Here is a 24,015-nt window from a genome sequence, read left to right on the forward strand (position 1 = left end):
CCCCGTGCCACTGGCCGCTGGGCAGGGCTGCAGGTCTCCGGTCATGGTTGGGGGTGGCGCTCCGAGGGGCTGCTCCCCAGGCATGGCCCCTCCGTCCTGGGTGCTAGGAGGATGCTGTGGCCTGAGGCGGGCCGCGGAGAGCGGGCTGGGCGGACATCCTCGCCCCTCGAGGGGCCCTGGAGGGGCCTGCTCTCATGGTCCTGAGTGGAGCCTGCAAGGAAAGGACAGAGTGGGTCGGGGACCGCGGGGCTTCGTGGCTCCCACGGTGGCGTGGCAGGCTGGGAGCAGACGCGGCGGGCACGCAACCTGTACTTTAGGGGAGGGGGCTTGGCTCCGTCGGCACCTGGAGAGATGAGAGGGGAAGAGAGTTGCTGCCAGACTGAGAAAGGGCTCAGTGGGGGCGCGGATTGGGGTTGGAGAGGAAAAGGAAGGCAAAAGAGAGAAAACACTGTTGGGGCCTGAGATCTGAGAAGACCCCTGGCCACCCCCAAGCAAGCCATGCAAGGCACCAGCCGGGCCCTGAGCAGCAAAGCCCCAAGTGGCACGTGGCTCCCAGACCTGCAGTGGCCCCGTGGTGGGTGACGGGCACCCGACGGCCAGGGCGGAGAGCCCAGGAAGGACGGAGGGGGCATCTGGCGGAGGCTCCCACCTGGTCCTTCACCTGCCCCATCCCCTGACCCTGGGATCACACAGGACGGCCTCCAGGCCCTCGCCCTGCGGACCCCCGGTCTCCGGAAGGTTCCGGCTCCTTTCTTGGGCCCCTGAGCTGAGCTCCTGTTTGGGGGCACACGTACCTGGCCTGTGCCCGTGACCCTAGCCCGGAGCACAGCCCCACGGGCCTCTGGAGAAAGGCCCCACCCAGGACACTGAGCTTTAGGAGCACTGGGTGAGGGGAGCCTCCGGGGGCATGGCCCTCACCCCTTCCTTCTGTCTCCATGACCCCACTCCCATTCCCCTGGCGGCTCTGGGGGTCTCGTCCACAGAGCAACCCCGCGGCCGGCTGTCAGCAACGCTGATTTTCTTGGCTCTCCCCAGACAGTCGTGGGAGCTCAGCCCCACGTGAAGGCCACCTGCTCTGAGGTCGGGGCAGAGGCTTCCTGACCCAGGTTGGGCGTGGTTCCAGTGCCGGCCAGCAGTGGGCGCCACGTCGCCCCACCGCCGCCCCCATCCTCTGCCAGGCCAGCCCCGCCATTGGACCCTCCCCATCCCATCAGCCTGGGGGCGCCCTCCCTCCTAGGTAGGGACCTCCCCGCTCCTCTGGGCTCCACTGCCTGGGGCAAGTCCTCAGCTTGTGGACTGAGAGCCCTTGGGGCAGGGCTCGTGGGTGAAGTTTGCTGAATGAATAAATGATGGCAGTAGCAGTAGCTTGAGCTCCTTCTGGGCCCTCACTGGGGGCCAGGACACTGAGTGCTTCCCAACCACTCCTCTGGTCCTCCCAGTGGCTCGAGAGGTCAGAAGCGCTACTGTCATCGCTGATTTACGGGTGAGATTATGGAGCACAGGGAGGGGCGTAACGCCCAAGACCTCAGGGCTAGTGAAGGACAGCAGGGGTTCCCGCGGGGCCTCCTCCCCGCAGGAGGAGGGACACCTGGTCCGGACACCTGTTCAGAGCCGGGCTGTGCCTGGTGTAGGGGCAGCAGCAGTCAGGGCCCCCAGGATGGCCCCCGCACGAGAGAGCCGTGGGGGCCAAGGGGAGGGCGGGCCCCTCGTGACGCCGCTGGGGCAAGTCCCTCAGTCGCCATGTGCCTGGAAAATGGGTATCCCAGTGGAGCCCCCGATGGGGCTGTTGCAGAGACGACCCTTTGCCAACTCTGGGTCAGGCCCTTGTGGGATGTGTGCTGTTTGGGGGGGGTTGCCGACTCGCTCTGTTGCCGCCTGAGCCTGGGCCCCGAGGGCGAGTCTGCATCTGCTCCTCTGCCCGCGCCCCTGGCCTGGAGTCTGGCGCACAGTAGGCGCGCAGGGCTGGGGAAGTGGGTTTGCACGCCCTCGGGGTAGCGATGGTAACAGCCTCCCTCGCAGGGCCGTCCTGAGGCTCAGCAGTGCACAGAGCCTGGCTGGCCGCTGGCACGCAGGGGCTCCCCCGGATGCCAGCGCCTCCCGGGCCTCCGTGTCCCCGTCTGTGCACGGGCTGCCGAGCTGCTTCTCCCCCGCACTGCTTGAAGCCACATGGGAGTTGGGGTCTGTCGGGGTCACCTGGGCCGTCCCGCCTGAGTTTTTAAGGAGGAGCGGAAGCCCTGAGCCCAGGCGCCCCTCCCCTGCTCTCGGGCACCTGCGGCCTCGGGCCCGCACACTCGTCACTCTGAACGCCAGAAGCCCGGGCTCTGCCCAGAGGGCTCCCCGTTGGGCTCAAGACGGGGAGACTGCATCATGACCCACGAGTGCGCTGTGCCCTGCGGAAGGACCGTCCGTGTGTCCCGCTGCAAGCAGCACAGGCCACATGGCTCCTTCTGGCCGCTAAGCTGCGAGCAGCAGTGGTTCATGCTTCTTTCAGGCAGAGACATCCAGAGCCAGGACTCGGGAATCGCCTTGCTGCCTTTCAAGGGCCGAGGTCACAGGCTGCGCTGGGCTGGCTGCCTGTCTGCCAGGAGCGCCGCCCATCTCCTGGCTCCCCTTCTCCATTGGCAGAGGGGACGGTCGGACCCGGTTGTCTGAAGGGTCCTTTCAGTTCCAGCAGCTGTGAGTTAGCTGCTCCTGGTGGAAAGGCCCCATATGGGGTCCGACCCCTTGTTCTCAAGTTCAGGTTCACATGGCGCTTCTGGACATCTGCCCCATGCCCAGCGTCCAGGGGAGCAGACACAGCACAGCTGTGGACACCTGACCCTGGCTCAGAGCTCCTGGACAGCCCAAAGAGGCTGGGCGTGGGGGGCAGTGGGCAGGCAGCACCTACTGCATGCTAGGTGGGACTTAACTCAGGGCCTGGAGGGTCAGAGGAGGGGGCTCCCGCGTGGCAGGCATCAGGGGCTCTGAACCCACTTGGGGCTGGTGTCCGCCCCTCCCTAGGAGCAAGGACGGGCTCTGGTCTGTGGGGCCTCTGCTCCTGAACCTGCCAGGCAGTGAAGCCCAGGGGCCAGGTGGGCAGATGCGCAAGGGCCCCTGACCTCGAGGGGCCTTCCTCACCACCCCTCCGCACACTGCCCAGGCGCTGCTGTGAGGAGCGGGGAGGGCCCAGGGCTTGGCCTCCCCACAGCTTCTGGAGCCTTCTGGGGGTGGCCGGTCACGCCCAAGTAGCTGTCAGACACCGTGGAGGCCCCGCAGGTCCAGGCTCCGAACTGCGCCCCCTGAGAGGGATGGGTGGGTGGGGCTCGGGCCTGGGCGGCTGACGGCCCCTGCTGGCTGTGGCCCCGGCCCCTGCCCCGCCTCCGTGGGCTCAAGGTCTCCACCCACGCCCCGGGACTGATGCTGGCCCTAAAGAGTGCAGTGGACAAGCTCCTCACCGGTGTTTAGCAGACGGTGTGGTGGCCACCGAAGTATTTCCCTGTGAATACCGTAACCGCTACGTCCCGTCACCCGCTGAGTCCTGTTCTGCTCACGGACACAAAGCAGATGCAGGGCGGCTTGTGCGGAAGGCTGGGCAGGGTCTGAAAACAGGCGTAAGAGGCTCATTTGCTGGTTTGAATCAGCTGTGCTGCAGGCCCCTCAGGAAAGGAGGGGTCTGGCCCGAGTGGCCTGACGAGCTGGCCAGGGGACAGAGCGTCAGGTGACAAGCCCGGCTCAGGGCTGCGGTTCGGAGCGGAGGGCCGGCCCTGACACCCGGCCCCGGAGGTGGCTCCGGGGAGGCAGCCGGCAGCCCCCATTACCGCCTGAGCGAGCAATACGGAAGGAGACACGGGTGGCAGGGCGGGGACAGGGCAGCTCCGGCCGCGTGCGGCCCGCCAGCCTCCACTCCAGCGGTGCCCTCTACGTACCTGGGAGTCGGTCCTCAGCTGGGTCGCCGCGCAGCTTCCACAGGGATGGGGATTTCTTGGCTGCAAAGAAAATGGGAAGCATGTCAGCATCAATGTGGTGCTTGGCCGCAAGCCCTGGGGGGGCGGGGCCCAGAGAGGACACAGAGCCTGCAGAGCCCCAGGAAGCCGACGTGGACTGCGGGGAGCTGGGTGACCACAGGAGGCCCGTGGGCAGCTCAGTCCGGCCTGGCGGGTGGGGGAGCCCTGCAGGGGTGGGGTCAGCTGGTCGCCTTCCCGCTGGGTTGGTGGTGATCTTACGTTTCTTGTCGTGGTATTTCGTGTGCACAGATCACACGTTCCTGTGGTTGAAGTTCTGCAGTGAGAGGTCTCCCCCCCATCCCCGGCTCCCCCGGCCCATGGACCCTCTTCCGCTGCCCTGCTGGGTCAGCACACGGGGCAGCTTCTTGTGTTTCCTTCCAGAGTTTCTTGATGCAAATACCAGAAAATATGAATAAATATTCCCATTCGCCCCTTTCTTCAACAAAAGATAGTCTACTACACGCACTGTACTTTTTGCATTAAACGGTGAATCTTAGAGGTAATCCCACAGGCCCTCATGAAGTGACGTCTGGCTGACGTCTGCCTGTCCGTTGCTCCACCCACACGCAGCTACGGAATGTTCTGCGGAACGGCTACTCGTATGCCCAGATCCCTCCGGACGGGTGGATGCTAGGTTGTCCTATTTGGGCCTTTGCAAATAGCAGAGCCACGAGTACGTGTAAGTGAGACCAGCAGGATGAACTCAAAGAAGAAACGGCAAATGCATTTGTGATTTGGAGAGAGATGGTCAAGTTAAGCACTATTGCGGTTTTGACATTTGGCCACAGATTCTCTCATCTTCCTCCCTCCAAAAGGTGGAGCCCAAATCCCTCCCCTCGAACAGGGGCTGGACGTGGCGACTCGCGGCTAACGCACAGGATACACGCCCAGATTCGGAACCCACGGCAACGGTATATAGCGGTTCATTGTTTCAAGCTGCTACGTGTCACACAGCCTTAGGGAACCACGGGGACAACTCTCGGGGGTTGTACTGACGTGCAGCCCTCCTGACAATGTGGAGACGCCAAGGCTTTCAAGTGAGTCCCGGCGTCACAGGGCGCGAAGCGTGCCCTTACCTGGAGGTGGGCAGGCCGAGGCCTGGGGAGGGCCCTGCCTTCCCTGCAGCTTCCCAGTTACTCACTCACTCACTCACTCACTCACTCACTCACTCAGGGATCTCCACGTTTCTGCTGGATGGTGGGCCACACAGTGGTGAGCAACTGATCCTGCCTCTGCTGCGAAAAGTCAACAGGAACTATGGATGAGGAAGCGAAGGCTCAGAGAGGTTGTGTGACTTCGCCAAGTCACATAGCATGTAGTGCACATGGAGGGGTGTGAGGCAGGCCCCTGGGGACCACGCTTGCCCCGTGCAGGACAGCTCTGCACCTCAGCCCCCGCCTCGGGGCCCCCTCCTCCCTGGGGCGGCCCTGCCTCCACGTGCTGACCTGTGGGCAGGGCTCAGCCACCCCGTCAGCCTCTGTCCTCTGCCTGCAGCACCCCATGCTGGCTGCCCCTCCGGGGGCACAAGGGCCCATCTTGGGTGCTCAGACTGTGGGGCAGGTGGGGGACAGCGTGCGCGCGGGTCTCGGGTTCCCACCCCTGCCCAGGCTCTTGGCAAAGCCCCTTGGTGCTGACTGGTGTGGGTTTCAGCAGGCCTGGGGCCCCTTTGAAGTGGGGAGATCCAATCCCCCAGATCCCGGCCTGCCCCCAGGAACCCCACGAGTTCAGGCGTCTCCTTTTCGCTGAGAAACACCACCTGGCCCCAGCCTCTGGGTAACTCAAGCCCGCGGTGGTGCTGGCCGGCTCCAGCTGGGGTGTGGGCGGCAGCTCCTGGTGAGGGGCGTCCCGCCATGGGCCTTGGGCCCCTGCCCTCCGGTGTTCCCTCCCCACGGACCCCAGGCCCTATACAGTGTCCGGCCTCTGCTCCCGACCCTCTGCCCTCACCTCCCCTTTCAACCTGCCTCGTTTCAGCCCGGGCCTCTCCGTACCCTCCTCTTCCAGCTTCCCGATTCTCACCCACTTCCAGGGAGAACGTGAGGGAGGGGGGGCGCGTCAGCTGGGCCCGGGCTTGAATCCTGGCTCTGACACCTCCTGGCTGCAAAACGGGGTGATCACAGCTCTGGTGTCAAAGGGCTGTGGCCAGGGGCTTGGACGGGACAGCAAACCATTCACACGGCCCTGCACGCACTGAGCCTGCGGATGTTAGCTCCCAACGTGCTCACTGCTCCTCCAGGCTCCTCTCCAGCCCACCTCTTCCAAGAAGCCCTCCCAGTTATGTGTGTGTCCACCTGCAAAGCAGGTGTGATCTCGGGAGCCCTCGGGGGTGGCACTGTCCCCCCACACCGGGGGACTGGGCAGCTCAGCACACAGATGGCCCTGTCTGGTCAGAGCTCTGGGCCTCGACCCCACACGCACCCCTGGGCCCCCCGGCCTTAGTTTCCCCAGCTCTAGACGAGGGGCTCGAGCTGACTACCCCTCAGGCCGCCCCGGCCCCCATCTTCCATGACCCGGTGACATGGCCGCTTGGAGGCCCGGCCAGCACCGGACCTCGCTCTTGCCCTGCGGCCCCCTCGGCCTCCCTGCTGCTGACGTGCCCAGACGTGGGAGGGTTTAATTTTCCTGTTATGATGCTTTCTCAGCAGGGTGGGGCTGTACCTTCTTAACCGGCAGGGGCCCGGCCTTCCGTTTCCCATCCTGCCAGAGAGTGAGGCCACACGGCTCAGTGGGGTAGAGGCGTCTGCCCTGTCCCCTCGTCCTGTCCTGGCTTTGTCCCGAATGTGTGCTGAAGCCCTAGCCCCCAGTGCCCTTGGAGGTGCTCAGGCTTGGACGAGGTCGTGAGGGTGGGCCGTGTGCCTGCTCTATCCCAGCCTCGGCCCGGCGGCGCCCGTGTGTGGCGTGGCGCTGGGTGACAGGACGGGTGTGCGGAGGAGGGCATGGACGGGGGAAGGCCCAGACTGCTGGACCCTCTCCTCCACCAGCCGTCCCTCCCCGAGGAGCTCACAGCTTTAGGGGACGGCGCCGAGGCAACAGCAAGGACCACAGAGGGCGGCGTGGACACCGCCTCGACCTCATGGCCTCCCTGCAAGGTCAGCGCTCACCCCCGCTACAGCCGGAAACAGAGGCTTGCAGAGGGGAGGTCGGGCCCCAGAGGGGTGTGGGCAGGCACAGGCATCGTGACGCCCGTTAGGACGGCGCTCACAGCAGCTGGGCGTGAACGGGGCAAAGGGAGCGAGAGGGGTCTGGCCGAGGGGGGCGGGGACATGGGGTCGGAGAGGCCCCCCCCCGTGAGGAGGTGACCCTCAGCGATGCATGGCCGGGCCTCGGGTGAGGTCCCTCTGGCACAGCGTCGGGGACGGGTGTCCCGGGTGGGAGGCTCGGGGAGGCTGGGGCGGTGAGCGCACGGTGCTGGCGAGGAGGCGGGTCAGCGCAGGTTTTACTGGCGGGTCAGGGGTGCCGTGGACACACACCCACCCCAGGCCCCCGCCCCACTTCCCGGATACCCGTCAGGAAGCAAGACGTAGGTGCTGTTGGGTGGGACCAGGCTGTGACGGGCAGCTGGGCTCCAGCCTGACCGGATGCAGACGGGGAAACCGAGGCTCCCAGGGGACTCCAGCCTGTCCGAAGAAGAGCCTGGAGCAGGACCCTGCCTTCCCCACCACAGTGGGAGCCACCAGCCTGGCCCACTGCACTGATTCCCCATCCTGGCCAAGCCTCCCGAGCTGCGCCTCCCTGGGCGCTGGCCTGTGGCTTGGTCCAGCCTCCCCCGCCGGCCCGCTCCCCGATGGGTGCCCTGCATGCCAGCTCTCCCAGGCAGGGGCCTCCGCTCCAGGTCAGCTCTGACTAGCGCGGCTGGGAAAGCGTGAGGGGCACGGCCGTGGGCGCCGGCCCTCGCGGCTGCACCCACAGCCTCCCCCGCCGGCCCGCTCTCTCGGTGCCCCTGAGCCCATCCCTTGAGCCCATCCCTGCCCCTTTCCTGGCCAGCCCCGGACGGCGCGGGGTCTCTGTTCGCTGACCCTGAGCTGAGGGGCCGTGACGGCGGCTCGTTCTGACATTTATTTTACAAACATTCCCTTTTCCTTTCGCTTCAAAAGCTGCCGCTTTGCTTAAAAAACTATCTGTTACTCGAGCGCTCAGATAAACCTCTGCAGGTAAAATTATATCTGAGATATGGCCCGAGGGTCCGTTTAAGAATACCAGGCAAATTATCAGCTGCATTTATCTTAATTACTTTGGGGGAAAGTGGAGGCTGGCGTTGGACGGGGCCGGGAAGCGGGGGTGCGTTCCGCCTTATCGGGGTGCATATTTGAGATCCTTTAACAGGAGGGAGATAAGAGGAGCACGTGGGGAGAAAACGATGTCTTCGAAATTGACAGGGAGGCGGCCGCGATTCGTGCTTAAAGGCAGGACCCGTCGCCCGCGGAAGCCGCCGAGGGCCGGCGCCGGGTACCGGCCACTCGCCTCCGTCCTCGTGTTCCTCTGAGACCAGCGTTGGGAGGGTGTGAAAAGGCCCCCGACTCACATCTTGGCCGAGTCCTCCTAGAACAAACCCCACGACCTGCCGACACCACACGCCCTCACTCTGGACACGACGCAGAACCAGGGCCTTAACTCGGAGGGTGCCGGGAGCCCTGGAATTTCAAGCAGGGCCCGGAGGGTCCGGCGGACGCTGCACAGGACGGAGCTGGGGGTGCAGAGCGGCCTGGGGCAGAGTGGACGCGGCAGGAGAAGGGGCTGGCGGTCCACGCCTGGGCTGCCCAAGAAGCTGCTCCCTGACCTCAGCCCCCAGGTGGCAGCGGCTCGCCCGGCACATCCCAAAGACCCCTGTGGATCCGGAACGCGCTTGCCGGCGCTGCTGACCACCGGCTGGCATCAGAAGGGCCGCCAGAAATCACAGGCAGGATCCCCGCCCGGCCACCCCCACCCCCCACGAGGGACCGCCCCCGACACCTGTGCTGACCGGCGCCCTCTGGTCCCCTGGACACCAGCAGCTCTCCGGGGGCCTCGGTGCCGGAACTGCAGGATGGGAGTGACCACACTGGCCCACACAGGCTGAGCAGGGAAGGGCCGAGGAGTGAGACCGGAGACTTCAGGGGAAGAAAGGTGCACAGTCTGCGGAGGTCGAGATGCTGGGGACGCACGCTCGCGTGGGGCCGCGGGGAATCCTGCGCCCTCGTCCCTGAGTGCCTGCTTCAGTGCCCACCTGTGAGACGTCTCAACCTGGGCTGCCTGGGCCCTCCCACCCCGCTGCCCTCTGCCCTCACCTGCCGCCACTCGCCCAGGCACCTGCTCGCCTCTGCCACCCTCTGCGTTGCCGCGGGCCAGGCGTGCTCCTGCCCGGGCACCTGCACGGGCCGGGCCCTCCCTGGATGCTTCCTTCCCTCCTCCCCGGGGCAGCCCCAGTGCTGCCTGCGCCTGGAAGGCTCCCCGAGCTGGGGGCTGCCACAGCCTCTGCCACGAGGCCTGTCTGTCAGTCGCTTGGGGAATGTCCTTTTTTGCTCTCTGCCTCCTGCTGCACTGTCCCCCGCTCCGCACAGCTGCCGCTCGAGGTGGGCCCAGGCTGCAGTGGCTCAGGCCCCACTCTCTGCCCCTTCCTGCCCAGGGTCCGGCCCAGGCTGGAGAGGAGCCGGGTCTGCCCAGCCCTGCTGCCGACCTCACAGGGCGCCTAGGGAAGCGCTGCGGCCTCCGTCGCTAAGGGGGCACGCCCCCGACCCCTCAACACAATGCCACGGAACAGGATGAAACACGCATCAGGAGCCTGGGGATGCTCCGCGCACAGCAGCCAGTGGGCAGGGGGCTGTCGGGCAGGCATGGGGGTACGGAGGCCGTGCCCTGGGGCTCCCCATCTCTCCACGTAGTGCCCGAGTCCAGGAACGTGTGCTGGCAAGGTGTTCTGGGAACTCGTCTCACACCCTTGAGGGTAGCAGCGTACCAAGCTCAGCCTAGCACACTCCGGCTGCCCCTCACCTGGCCCTCGGAGGGTCCTTCTCCCCTGCTTAGAGGGACCCCCTGGGTCCCGTGTGCAGGGAGCATACTGGGACTCAGTGGCCCCGGGAAACCCCCAGTCGAGTCCGGGGTGAACGAAGCCGACAGTCCCAAAGCCAAGAGGCGGCTGGTCCGGGGCAGGCTGGTCGGGGCATGGAGGGCAGCGGGGCTGCGAGGACCCGGGACGGCGGCTTCATGGAAGCCGCCTGGAAAGCCACAGTGCATGGGGCGTTTTCTTCAGGGTCACCCAGCGGGCAGTTTGGCCTCGGAACTCCAGTACCAGGACCTCTGGGGCACCTCGCCCAGTGCGCTCACCTCACAGACGAGGAGTTGCCCAAGGGCACACAGTGGCACAGCCAGGCCAGGGCAGCGGCCCAGCGACGCTCAGACCAGACGGCAGCAGAAGCTGGGGTGTCGGTGGGACCAACCCCGGCCTCCCGGAGAGGGGGAGGGAGACACCACTCTGCATGCCGAGTGGCGGTTCTGGAAAAGCACGAACAGCGCCCAGGCCTGCCCTTGTCTCGGAGCTCCAGCGACACAAGCCCCCATCCCGTCTGCAGAGAAGGGAAGGGTAGGTGAGAGGGAGGGGTTCTGAGGGCCCCGGAGGGGAAGCTGGAGGGTGGAGGCTGCTCGGGCCCTAGGTTGGACCCGGCCCTCGGTATGGCTACAGACCCAGGCCTCGGGCTCTGTCCGGAGCAGACGTCTCCTCTTGGAGACCTGAATCCCTGTTGTCCGTAACTACCCTGCCCCCACCCGAGGGCCCCAGCAGAAAGGCAGGAAGCCCAGCACCCCAGCCTCAGCGGGCCCTGGACCTTGGGCTCAGGGTCAGGCTGGGAACACCCTGGAGAGTGAAGGGTGTTCAAAGCTCCATGTGATTCTGATTTTGTGGGAAAGGCTGTCTCCGTCCTTTCCCCCAAACGACCCACACTCCACTGTTGATTATAAACATCGATATTGTCCTCCATCACTTGAACCGTTCAACATGGAGTCCTGCGGGCACCGTCGTGACGGCACTGGCATCTGGAGCGGCTCTGTGCGTGGCCCTCTCAGGCTCCACTACCCTTGGGTGACAGAGGGACCTCCAAACCTTTGCTGCCCAGGGCAGACCAAGGACCAGTGCCCAGAGGCCCAGTCTGGGTCTGAAGCCTGAGTCTGAAGCCTGGGCTGGGGTCAGAGTGTGCGGGGAAGTTTACACGCTGTCACCCTGTGACCCTGACGTGTGACAGAGAAGAGCTGGGATCCAGGCGGGAGGAGGGAGAGGTGGGAACGCTGCAGAGCGGGGCTGGGGAGCCCGGAACGCACCGGGCCTCGCTGCGTGCTCTGCGGGCTTATCGGGCCGGGCTTGGTTCTGGCTCCTCCAGGCCTCAGGACAGGGTGTCCCGGGCAGTCCTCTCACCCGCCAGCCCATTTTACAGGAGAAGAAGCTGAGGCTGCGGCAGGTAAACGAACTGGGACACGGCTGTGGGATTCCCAGCCTGCGCCCCCCAGACCCCCGGATGGGGTTTGGAAACCTCCTGGCTTTTGGAAGCAGCCCACCTCGCCCCGAGCAGGCTTCCACATGAGAAACGGGGCCCGACGCAGAGGTCACTGTGCTCGGCGGGGCGCGCGGACGGCGGGCTTTAACGAGCTGTGTCCTGAGGGACAAGATTAACCAGCTTCCTTGGCTGCGTTAATTACTGTCCCGTCAGGTTCAGGATCCTATCGGCCTCTTTTCTCAATTAAAAGTGATGATGATTTCACATCCTCAGGACCACACATCAGTGAATGCCCCCACGTGGGGTTCTGAGCTGGGGGCTTGGGGGAGGGCAATGGGTCCGACGAGACGCCTGCCGCCGGCCGGACTCAGGGCTGTACCCCTGGGAAGCAGGCAGGCACTCAGCCCCCGTTACAGAGAGGAAACTGAGGCTCAGCATGTAGGGGCTGGGCTGGGCTGGGCGCCCCGCTCTGGCCACTTCCGAGCTCCGTCCACTCTCCTGCTGCCTCGTCCTCCACGGACAGCCAGGCCCGCGGGCCGAGAGGGACACAGGGGTTGGGGTCCTGCTGCGGGTCCCCGAGGCTGCAGGGGCTCCCTCAGCCGCCAGGGGCGTCTGTCATCACCCCAGTGCCCAGATGGGACACCAAGGCTCTGAGAAGGGGTGTGATCCACCCACAGCCACACACCCCGACGTGGCCCTGGACAGGACTGTCCCCCGGTGTTTCCTGCGAGGCTGTCCTCTGGCAGTGCAGCCTCGGCCAGTCTCTGCACAGCTGGGCTCTGAGGGCCTGGCTCAGCTCTCCGCGGGCCGGCCTGATCCAGCTGACTGAGTCCCCCCGTGAAGCAGCCCCAAAGGCACCCTTGCTGTGGGCGGCTGACCCGGGCTTGGGAGGGGCCGAGCTGGGTGGTGGTGGACCCCTGGCTGCGGCGGCCTGGCTCCGAAGAGCCCCAGATCCCAGGAGTGGGGGTGGCTGCCCTCCGTGGGGTGTCCTCCAGGCTTCGCTGCTCCAGAGGGCGGGAGGCCACAGGGCAGGAGGGTGGAGGTGGGTCCGCGGTCAGGCCGCCCTCCCCCTGCAGCCTGGTGGCCTTCGCTCCCTGACCCACAGCCCTGACCCGCCTGAGGGCCTCGCCCCTGTTGCCGTCCCCCTGCCGTGCCTCCTGGCCGGTTCGCTCCCACCTGGCTTTGGACCCCGGCTCTGTGGCCCTCGCAGCCTCGCAGGGCCTCCTCTGGCTGCAGCGGGGGAGGAGCGCGTGTCTCCCTCTCACTGGCGCTTGTCGGGCTGTCCAATGGGCCAGGCCGGTCACCTTTGTTCACATTCATTCCTAGTTCCTGAGGCCCGGTAGGTGCTCACGTCTGGGGAGCCCTTGGCTTGTTGGGGTGACGTCTGTGGGTAGCGGGGGGCATGCAGGCCGGGGGAGGAGGCCAGGCGGGGCCGCCCCTTCCTCCTGGAGACACTTGGGACTTAGGGCCCGAGGGACGTGAGGTGTGACGAAGTGCAGGGAGCCAGGGGCCCCCCCCACGGCCTCCAGCCCGTGTGCCGGCTGCAGGGCCAGCTTGCCTCGCCGCCCACCCCCAGCCCTCACGCTGGCTCTGCCAGGGCTCAGGGTCACCGTCTCACCAAGGCCCCTCCGGCATCCTCCCTGCCGGTTCCTCCCCTGACGGCACCTGTCACCTCCCCTCCTAGAACACAAAGCCGGGAGGGGGGTGGTGGTGGGAGGGGGCTGGACTGGGCTCCCTCCCCGCTGTCCCCGGAGCTCACCCAGGGCCCGGCCGCAGGGGCACCACTGTCCACAGATGGGAAAGCCAAGACCGAGGCCACAGAGCCAGGGGCAGCGCGGGGACGGAGCCACGCCCGTGCTAAGCCACCCACCCCTGCCTCGGCCGGACACCCCTCGGCAACCTCGCCCCAGGCCCGGGCAGGGAGCCCCCCCATCCCGGCACCCACCAGCTCTGCGTGGAAGGGGAAACCGAGACCTGGAGGGTGAATGTAGAGTCAGCGGGTTGCGGAACGGGGCTGCAGGCCGACGGGTGGGCGCTCACCCACGCAGCCCGGTGTTGGAGACAACAGGGCCGCTGGGCCTCCAGGGCAGCGACGGCTCTTCCTGGAGGCCGCCCCGTCCCAGCCTCTCATCTACCCTCATCTACCGTCTGTTCACTTGCTCAGCGCCCTGCTGTCCCGTCCGCCCTCCTCTGGGGCCGTAGGAAGGAAGGAGGGCTCCGGAGCGAGACCTCCAGGCCTGTGCCGCTGCCCCGCCCCCCCCGGGTGGGGCAGCCTCCCTGGTCTCACCCGGCCCCACCCTCTCGGACACGCCTACTCAGCCGCTTCTCCTCACGGACAGAGCTTTTCATTAGTTTTATGTGTTTCTGCGTCCCCCAGTGCCAAGGACCCTGCCCGGATGAGCACGTGTTTCTTCAAGGAGGGGGAGGGGGCTGGCACCCGCCCCCACTCTTCTTCCCGCTGACGGGCTCACGGCTGCCTGAGCGCCTGGCGCCCACCCCGCCTGCTGGGCTTGGAAATGGGCAGCCGCTGGAGCAGGAAATGCAGCACAGAGGCAGCTCTCTGAGTTTTTAGGAAAAGCCAGAAATCTAGGTTTTAAAGTGAAATCTCCCCATTTTGAAACTCTGGCAACAAATTCATATAAGACAAAATAAGGACTGTGGGCCGAAGCGCCTGGGGCGCCTGGGCCTGTGGCTGGTCTCGTGACCTTTCTTTGGGCGGGGTCCCTCCCAGACTGGGCCCACCGTGGGGGGCGGCCAGGTTCACCCAGCCGCTCACTCACTCATTCACCTGGTGGCCAGGCTCCCCTCCAGGCACTGGGACAGGACCGTGGACAGAACAGGATGGACACGGACCCCAGTCCACGAGGCCCAGTTTAGGGCAGTCAGGATGTGAACACAGGTCCCCCAACGCCACGGCTGGTGCAGGCCTGCGGTACCCTGGAAAGTTCTAGGATTCCCGGAACCTTCACTACGGGTCAGAGAGGTTACTCCACGTGCCCCAGGTCACACAGCAGGCTGCATGGGCTGCAGAGAGGGCCGGCTGGGGGCGGTCGAGCAGACGGGGGGCAAGCTGAGCACTGTGGCCTTGAGCCAGGCCCCCACCCAGGCATGTTCCTGGCCTGAGGCTGGCCTGGGTTCCAGCAGGGGCAGAAGCGTTCAGGCTCTCCTCCCGGGTGGCAGATGCCAGCGGCTGCCTGTCACTGCCCGTCACCTGACCACCCACAACGAGCAGGCGGGCCTCGCCCTTTCCAGACCCACTGCCAGCCGCCTGCCTGGTAAGGGTGGGGTCCCTCCCTGGGGAGGGCAGGGCTGGCTGGTGGCGCGGCCTGCTAGATCCCCAGGACACTGGAAGGGGGGACGGGGTCCCCTCCAGTGTGTGACGAGCAGGAGAACTTGCTCCTCACTCTGCAGATGAGCCCAGAGGGGTTGAGACAGTTGCCCATGAACACACAGCCGCCAGCTGGAGGGCCCGGAGACCTGGGTTGGCCTCTGTCTGGCTACATCCCTGGGGCCCCTCTCTCGCTGGACCAGGCCACCATCTCCTGCCAGGTGACTGTGATGCCCCACCCCTGGTTTCCCTGATGGCTCCTGTACTTCACTCTCCCCAGAGCAGCCAGGGGGTCTCTCCAAGCACAGAGGGGGCCACATCCCCCCCTGCAAATGCTCCACAGCGTCGCTGGTATTGGAATCAAGTCCCACCCTGGCCCATAAGCCCCTGCACCATCGGGGTCTTGCCTCCTGGGCCTTCTAGAAAGCCTCGCGCTCACGCACACCTCGGGGCCTTTGCTTTGAGGTTCCCTGTGCCTGGAACGTTCCTCTTAGACCTTCCGTGTCGGCTGCCTGGGCTCTGGGCCCCTCAGCTCAGTGCACCTCCTTGGAGAGTCCGAACAGGAGTGATTCACCTTCTAGTCTGTGTCTCGTTGCTTGTGGCTCCTCCACCCCCGTCTGTGCCCAGACAGTGCGAGGGGCGGGGCACACGGGAGCTGTGGGCTGAACTGTGTCCCCCACCAAAGATATCACCAAGTCCCAACGCCCGGCACCTGTGAATTCAGCCTTATTTGGAAATAGGGCCTTTGTAGAGGTGACTGATTTAAGATGAGGTCATTCTAGGTTAGGGAAGCCCTAAATCCAGTGACACCGTCCTTATAAGAGACAGAAAAGGAGAGACACAGACACTGAAGAGAGACCATGTGAAGACGGAGGCAGAGACCGGAGGGATGTGGCCACAAGCCAAGGACGCCTGGAGCCCCAGGAGCTGGAAGAGGCAGGAGGGACCCTCCCCAAGAGCCTCTAGAGGGAGCGCGGCTTGACCAAGCGTCCACTTCTCTGTGAACAGTCCACTCTGGCCAAAATGCTTGGGGTCATGCTGCCCCCTCCTCTCCACCCCGACATCCAATCCATCAGCAGCTCCCGTCGGCTCCCCCTTCAACCACATCCAGGGTCTGACGTCCTCCCGGCACCTGCACCTCGGTGGCCCTGCTCCCACCTGCTGGACCACTGCGGTCACCTTCCTGCAGCCGTCACCACCTCCCCACTGCCTTCTCCCAGCAGCTGCCAGAGCAGGACCCCTGCCCGGAGCCCTCGCACACCCGACCCAGGGCCTTCACCTCGGCCTCCTCTGCCCAGAGCCGGGCTCCCCAGACAGCCACGGACGGCTCGTCTCTGGCCACAGGCTGGCTGCTCAGCGGGCACCTCTGACCACCGGGTCCACCTCAACACCTTGTCCCCAGGACTTGCTATCTCCTTGCCCTGCTTTATCCAGTTTTAATTTAAATTTCAGGGACTTCCGTGACTCCGCGCTCCCGATGCAGGGGGCCTGGGTTCAATCCCTGCTCAGGGAACTAGATCCCACCACATGCCACAACTAAGCGCCCACATGCCACAACGAAGATCTCGCACGTGGCAATGAAGACCCCGCACGCCGCAACTAAGACCCGGCGCAGCCAAATAAATAAATATTTAAAAAATGTCATCATGAAGTGCATCATACGTAAAGAAGCACATATTTGCGTATATCCATAGATACGTGCGCGTACGTATGTGTACACACACACACACGCACACACAGCACGTAAGGGGGAGTATGTGTACACACACACACACGCATGCACAGCACGTACGAGGGAGTATGTGTACACACACACACACACGCACACACACGCACACACACACAGCACGTAAGGGGGAGTCTGTGTACACACACACGCACACACAGCACGTAAGGGGGAGCATGTGTACACACACACACACGCACACACAGCACACAAGGGGGAGCACGCCGCCCTGAAGACCCCTGCGTCCCTACTGCCCCTGCGGGGCTTCCCCACGCGGGCAGGCCTCCAGCCTCCATCGCAGGCGGCAGCTTTGCCCGGGTGTGATCAGACTCCACGGTCTCGCGTTCCCCTCCTCTGTCCCCCACTCTGTTTGCCAGCATCCTGCCATTTCACGGCTAGCTCTGCGGCGTCCCCCAGGGCGCTGACATCGCACCTGCAGAGCTGCAGCGGGGGCGGGTGGGGCTGAGCCACAGTGAGGTGGGGGACGTCCTTTCCCCGCACACTGACCTGAGCTCAGGGTTCCTGGGGGACCTCCATGGACCGCACTCTGGGGGCCTCTGGAGGCACGGCCCACGCTGTGGTCCTGGAAGGCGAAGCCCCCGTCCCCTCGCCTCCCTGCAGAGGGGCCCGATGCAGAGGGCTGGCCAGGGAGGGGCCCCGGCCCCACGGGGCGCAGCCCGAATAACGCAGATATTCATCCCAGACAAGCCCTGGCTCTGTTGGCCTCCGAGGGCGGCGCTGGCGGAGGCCCGAGGAACGTCCCTCCCTCCCCAACCCTCTGGCTGTTTTCCTTTCATCAGCTGCAGAGAAGGAGGGAAGAAAGGAAGAAAGTGCAGTACTTTGCAGGGACCGAAAAGGCACTGTGACCATGTGCTGCCTTCATGGCCACGGGGCGCCTGACCCGGCGAGTCCTCTCCCTCTGGCCTTCGAGATTGTGGTGGAGGGGGGCTGGCCTCGAGCCAGCGAGGGTCTGTGGGGACTGGAGGGGACGAGGCCCCGTCCAGGAAGCCTGTGTGAGCCAACCCCTGGGGACCGGAAGGGGGCCTGAGAGAGACACGGAGGAGCGAGAAGATTCCGGAAGGGCAGTGCTGTGCATACAGTTGGTGCTAAATGAGCATCTGCTGGAATGACTTCTGGGTGGCCGGCAAAGCCGTTCTGAGCGCCCTGGAGCCTGTGACCCTGACCTCTCTTTAGGCCTGTCCCCTTACACTGCCCTGATGGCAACAGCCCTCTCCCTGTCTGTCTGCAAGCTTTAATTCCCCTTTGTTTCTGTAAAGCTTGTATTGCTGCTCCAAAAACGGACTAAAGGGGGCTTAGGAAAAACGATGCCTACACCACAGGTGGCCAAGACAGAAACCTAAAGCCAAAAACCTCATAGGAGGTTCAAAGTAAGCTCCGCGCTTCCGGGCCACCAAGGCAAAAAGGGAACAAAGCTCGGTGCGCTTGTCTCTTCCGTTATCCGACCAGAGGGGAGCACACGTCGTAAACAGTTTTCCTGCAACCCTGCTAATCAGTCCCTACCTCCCAGCATTGTGGTGAGATTAAAAGAGACGCCAGCTAAACGTCAGGTAGAGAGCTAGCGGGAAGCAGCCGCGTAGCACAGGGAGGTCACCTCGGTGCTCTGTGACCGCCTGGAGGGGCGGGATAGGCAGGGTGGGAGGCAGGGAGACACAAGAGGGAAGAGATAGGGGAACGTGTGTGTATGTATAACTGATTCACTTTGTTATAAAGCAGAAACTAACACACCATTGTGAAGCAATTATACGCCAATGAAGATGTAAAAAAAAAAAAAAAAAGAGACGCCAGGTGTCACACGCCTGGCCCGTAGCGTTTGCTCAGCGGCTGTAAATTCTCTCCTCTGTGTTACAGGTGAGGAAGCTGTGGCTCAGAAAGGCACATGACATTCGAGGTCATGGTACAGAGAGTGACTACAGCAGGCCAGGTGCTGAGACTGGCAGCCAGGGCTCGTCCTCCACTTTCCCTTCTTGCGGGGGAGGGGAGTCCCGGCCCAGGCGTTGCCTGTGTCTGACCGTGTGCCCAGCCGAGGTCCTGGAGCTGCCATGAGCCTGGAGGGGCAAATCACCAGGGCCAGTCTCTCCCCAAGGCATGCGTGGCAGCTCTGGGGGCCGTGGGCACAGGGACCTGCCACACGTGGTCTGTCCTCCTAGGCCGCTGGGGGCTTCTCATATCGCTAGGAGGGACCACTGGAGACCCAGATTGTCAGAGGAGATCTTGAGTGGGGAGAACACAGAGTAGGGAAGGACGGGGCAGTGCACGCCTTTTGGCAGGAAGGCGACCCTCTAGGGACGCCGACCCGGGGGTGGCCATGACCCGGGGTAACCCTGACCTGGGAGTGCTCTTGACCTGAGGTGACCCTGACCTGGGGGTGACCCTGACCTGGAATGAGGCCTGTGGAGGCTGCAGCCTGTATGTCCTGCTGCTCTGGGATGAGGGGACCAGAGCCTCAGGGGCTGAAGGACATGCTTGCCATGGGCTCCAGCTGACGGGAGAGGAAGGGGAGGCAACGTGCTGTCCCACTCCCTGCCCGGCTGGCGTGTGCCCACGGTCCCCTGGCCGTCTCCCAGGCAGCGGGAGCAAGCCCCACTACACGCACTAGAGAGCCAGGCCCTGCCCTTGACCTGGGGGCTCTGCAGCCTCCCCACTATGGGACCAGGGACCCCGCCCTGGCCATTGTCCGTAGGGGCAGGTGGTGTGAGCGACAGCCCGGGGCAGGTGGACTCCAGAGAGAAGGGTCCTGGCCCCGCTCACGCGCTGGGGGCCCAGGCCAGTCAGCTCCCTCTCAGGAGAGTGGGACCGAGGCCGTGTGGTGTCGTGGTCACAGCACATGCACCACCATTTCCCTGCTGTGTGACTTCAGGCAACTGACCTAACCTCTCTGAGCCCCATTCAGCCACCTGTCAATGGGCCTGACAATCGTCCCTACCTCACAGGGTCTGTGGGGTTACCTCAGTGTTTGTGAAGCACTGAGCTCATCATATGCTTCAGTGAATGTAAACTATCATTTCATTACTATTATTTTTGTATTAATTCACCTCTCCCATTGCCCGGAGGATGCACAGACAGGCCTGGATGTAAGAGATGAATTTAGATATTTTAAAAGTGATGTTAGGAAAACATCTCTCTGGGACCCCATTTCCCCATCAGAAAAATGGGTATGACAAGCCCTGCCCACCCCCGGGGCTCTGCTGGGAGGGTGGTGTCTCGGCTCAGCTGGTTCTCGGAGGCCTGGTGACTCCCTCCCGGTCTGTGCCCCTCCCCTGCCCCAGGTGTCCAGGAGATCGTGCCTGTCACAAGGTTCCTGCCCAGGCAGGCTCTGAGGCAGGCAGTGTGCATGCGTGCATCTGCGTGCACGCGCATGTGGGGAACTCTGGTGTGCACGCACACGTCCAGGCGCACGCACTGGCATACACACACAGGCAGCTCTGGGCCAGCCGCTTCTGCGCAGGGACACCGGCCCCCCAAGGCCCTGCCGCCTGCCCGGCTGAGGCTGGCCGCTGGCTCCCTCTGGGGTCACAGAGGCTGGAGAGCGAAGGCTGGGCGCCATCCCGATAGGTTGGCCTCAGGCACCTGCAGGGGGCGGCCGACAGATGCCACCACTTCCAAGCCTGTAGGCACGGCCTGTTCATCTTTTTTTATCCCTAAAACAATGTGCTTATGCTAATTTTAAGAAAAAGATTGGAGGAAATAATAGAAAAGCAACTTGGAAGCCCAAAACGCCATCCGTAGGACTCGGTCACCGTGTCACAGCCGCCAGGGGCCCTGGGGAGCCGTCTTGGAGATTAACGGGGAGCCAGCGGGCTGCGGCTGAGACGCCCACCCTGTGCGGCCCCAACAAAGAAGCGAGGTACCAGCGGCGCACGCGGTGTAATCTGTCTCGTAAAAACCAAACAGAAGCTGTCTAGGCACCAGACCCGGGCACACGGAGAGGATTCTGGAAGTTGGCGGAGGGGATTGGAGGGGACTGACAGGGCCTCGCCTGCTCACTTTTTAAACATGCGTGCCTGAGTTTCTGACACAGAGCAGAAATTGCTTTGATGATGAACAGAGTCCAAGAGGCACCTTCTGAGGAAGCCCGTCCCCCTCTGCTGAGCTTAAGATGCGGGTCCTCGACCGTGGGGGATGGGGGATGCAGGATGTGGGGTGCTCCTCTGGGGGATGGGGGCTGCACCCCAGAGGCTCTGCAGGGCACCTTCAGGGAGGGGCAGGACCGCCCCCTCCGCAGGCCCGGAGGTGAGCAGCCATGCCGGCCCCTCCCCCCACGCCACCCGAACCCCCCCCCCCCCCGCTGGAACGCAGCTCTGGGGTCCACGCATGCGCAGTTTCCTGGCTGCTGTGTCCTCTGGCCAGGCCGGGCCGTCGCGGGGCCTGGCTGGGCACCATGGCTGGCGGTGGCAGCGAGCCAGCTCCGGAGCCCCGTGGAAAGTTGTCCCTGGCTCCTGCCACCTTCCAGCTTTTCACATCTCAGCTGCTTTTAATTAGTTTCCTTCAAAGTCCCCAACAGCAATTCAGCCACGTTAGCACCCGCGCATCAGCCTTGGGGGGGCGGGGGGAGGGGGACGAATGCAGGAACCATCTTGAGCTGTTCAAGGGCAGGGGCTTTTCTGCTGCTGGGGCCAAGAGCTGCGGGCTGGAGGGCGTTTGGGGCCTGGGCCGTGGGGCGGGCCGGCAGGGCTTGGATGGGCTGTCGACGGCCAGGACACTGTGGCCACACTGGGGCGGCTGGGAGGGGCTGGTCTTCACTGTCCGGACACTCCAAACCTTGTCTGCATTTCCTGGGGGCCTGTAGGGCCCCCCCCACCCGCCACACTCTGCGCTGCTCCCGTTCATCCTGCCGGGCTGGGGACCCAGGCCCACCCTCTCTCAGCCTCTTCCACCCACGATCCCCTCCAGGCCCTGAGGTGCAGATGCAAATGCCCCAAGGGGCGGGGCGAGAACACAGGTGAGGTGGGTGCGCTGGGGGTGGGCAATAGGGAATGGCAGGGACTGTGGCCAGCGGGGGCTTCAGGCCCCAGCTGACTGCTTCCTGGCGGCATGATGGGCCCAGTGTGGAAGCTTCTCTGGGGTTTCCACCAGAAGCTTGGATTTCCTTGTGGAGTTCTATGGGGCCAACTCAATGCACAAGGTGGATTTGACCCGGGGCTGCCGTCTGCAATCCCCATCCTGCTGTGGGTGCGCCCGAGGCTCAGGGCTTGACCCTTCTTGTTCTGCCTTATTTCTACTCCTGGACCCTCCCTGCACCTGCAGATGTTCCCTCTGTGGGAACATCTGCTTCCTGCCCGCCCAGCACCCATCCTCCTGTTCCTGGCAATAGCACCTTGGGTTTCCTCTGGGAAACCACCCTCCCCTCTACTGTGAGCACGTGGTTCTGGTGGGGCTGACCCTCCCGTTTTATTAGACTGAATTCTGATGCCACTATTTGAGCACCTGGATCCAGCTATGCCTGAAGCTTGCCCTGCATAACCCAGTTAATGTAAGCCAACAGAGTCTCCTTTCTACTTAACCTATTTTGAGTTGAGTTCTAGTCCCCTGTGGCTGAAAAGCATCCTGACCAATGTAAGTCATGGGGGTGGGGGTGGGGTGGTCACAGGTGACCCTGCTGGGTGTCAGTTTTGCTCTGGGTCAGCCGCTGGCTCTCTGGAGGCACCCGACGCGCCCAGTGATCTGCTCGTTACCTCTCTCCTCACCCGGCCACCCGGCCTCGCCTCTCTCCCCGTGGTCTGAGCCTCCTTCCCACTGTCCCCCACCTGCCAGCTGAGAAGAAACAAACCACCCCGAGTGCATTTGTTCACACACTGGCACCTGCCTCCCGCGCCCCGTGGGCTGCGAAGCCGCATCCCGCACCAGAGATTTCCAAACTGCTCTTGTCCACACTCCCGGAGCCCCGGAGCTTCTGGGGCCCAGCCCTCCTCTCCGCTGAGAGGGCCTAAGGGGATGAGTCTGTAAGGGGATACGGCGACAGGACGGCCTCCGATGCGTCCTCATTTAGGTTAAAAAGGCAAATAACCCTTCACACCGGAAGCTCACTAACGCACCACTTGAAACACCCCCGCTGCTGAGCACCAGCCTGTCTCGCCTCTGAAGGGCTGACTGCACTTCTTGAAGTCCTCACAGGCGAAATGACGCGGCATCTGGCATCTGCTTTAGAAAATGCAGCGAGAATAAGCACGGGGGCAGGGCACCAGGTGTTAGCAACTATCGCAGCGGGTGATGGGCAAGAGCTCGGGATGCCTTCCTTGCTACCTTTGTTTATATTTAGAAAGGTCCACCATAAAAACAGTTATCCTGTAAAACAACTACCACCACAAAAATTCCACCTGTTTCTCTAAGGATCCCAGAATTGCCAGGGAGCTGTGGGCCACCTGGACACTGTCTGCGCCGTCAGCTCCAGGAGGAAAGCTTTCTGGAGGGAGGGTCCCTCAGCGTGGTGAGGGCAGGGGGCGGTCCCTTGTGGGCGTCTACGCAGACCAAGAGAATGCGCGGTCCAAAGTGCGCACCTGTGAGAGTGCAAGGGCAGTAAAAGAATCCATGCTATTAATTCATAATAATTGCAAAATAGAAAGGGTCCCGGATCAAGATGAGAAATAAGCAAGTACAGATCCACACAGTAAAAGTGGGATGCACGCGTGGGGCACCTGCGCCTTGTGCTGGGGCTGCTCCCCAGCCCCAGTGTGCCCTCCACAGGCCGCCTGCCAGCCGCCTGACCCATCCGCCCCTCCCCTCCCTGCGTCTGGACCTTGTAAAAGTCGAGTGTCCTGATCTCTACATATCTTCCACATATTTGAGCACTGGTATGTGTGGCTGGTGTAGCATTTATGGTCTTATCTTCCTAGGGTGAACTGGTCTTTTTATGGGGTCTTTCTGTTCTCCTCGGGTTGGTCAGACGAGAGAATCAGCAGAGCCCGGGGAAGCTTAACTGGCCATGTGACACTGGGCACACCCTGCCCCCCCACCCCCGCCTCCCTGCGCCCAGCTTGTTTCCCCACCTGGAAAATAACCTGGTGAGGGTGACGAATGACCAGCGGGCCTGCACGGACTGAGGGCCCAGAGACAGCAGAGTGAGGCCGTGGGGCAGGCGTGCCCCGCCCCCACCACGCCCTGCTCCTGGCAGAGCCATGAGGGCTCAGAGAAAGCGGTGAACACTGCAGGCCTGGGGCACAGCTGTGGACCCAGGTGGACAGTGGAGGGGTCAGACTGTGACTGGGGGCCAGGCCCCACTGGGATGCCAAATGTCTGTCTCCATGGGAACCTTCGAACACTGCATGTCCACGCGGCATTCTCATCCCAGCACACCGTGCTCCGGAGTTTACCATCCTGCCGCGAGCAGCATCTACTCCTGGTGCCCGGAGTCCTCCATCCACCTGTCCACCTGGGTCACTCAGCCTCCTGAGGTGGACGGGAAGCTCCTGGAGGGCAGGGCCTAGTCTGAAGGGTTCACTCTCGTGCCTGCTGCTCTGCACAATGCCTGGCAAAGGCAGTCATCCAGCCGTCATCCACCATCCA

The 24,015-nt window shown here is 63.8% G+C and overlaps 1 protein-coding gene across 1 annotated transcript in view; it reads right to left on the minus strand.

Moving 5' to 3' along the window:
* The window catches only part of ZNF469 (zinc finger protein 469), a 50,885-nt gene that overhangs the window by 12,649 nt on the left and 14,221 nt on the right, over positions 1–24,015 (minus strand). The window contains 2 exon segments of the mRNA XM_027119008.1: positions 1–211; positions 3,906–3,965. Of these exon segments, the coding sequence (XP_026974809.1) occupies positions 1–84 (84 nt within the window). The 5' untranslated portion in view covers positions 85–211; positions 3,906–3,965.

Source organism: Aethalodelphis obliquidens, unplaced genomic scaffold, assembly GCF_003676395.1.
Source record: "Aethalodelphis obliquidens isolate GAN/ISIS:26980383/991018 unplaced genomic scaffold, ASM367639v1 scaffold20, whole genome shotgun sequence".
In the NCBI taxonomy this organism is placed as follows: domain Eukaryota; kingdom Metazoa; phylum Chordata; class Mammalia; order Artiodactyla; family Delphinidae; genus Aethalodelphis; species Aethalodelphis obliquidens.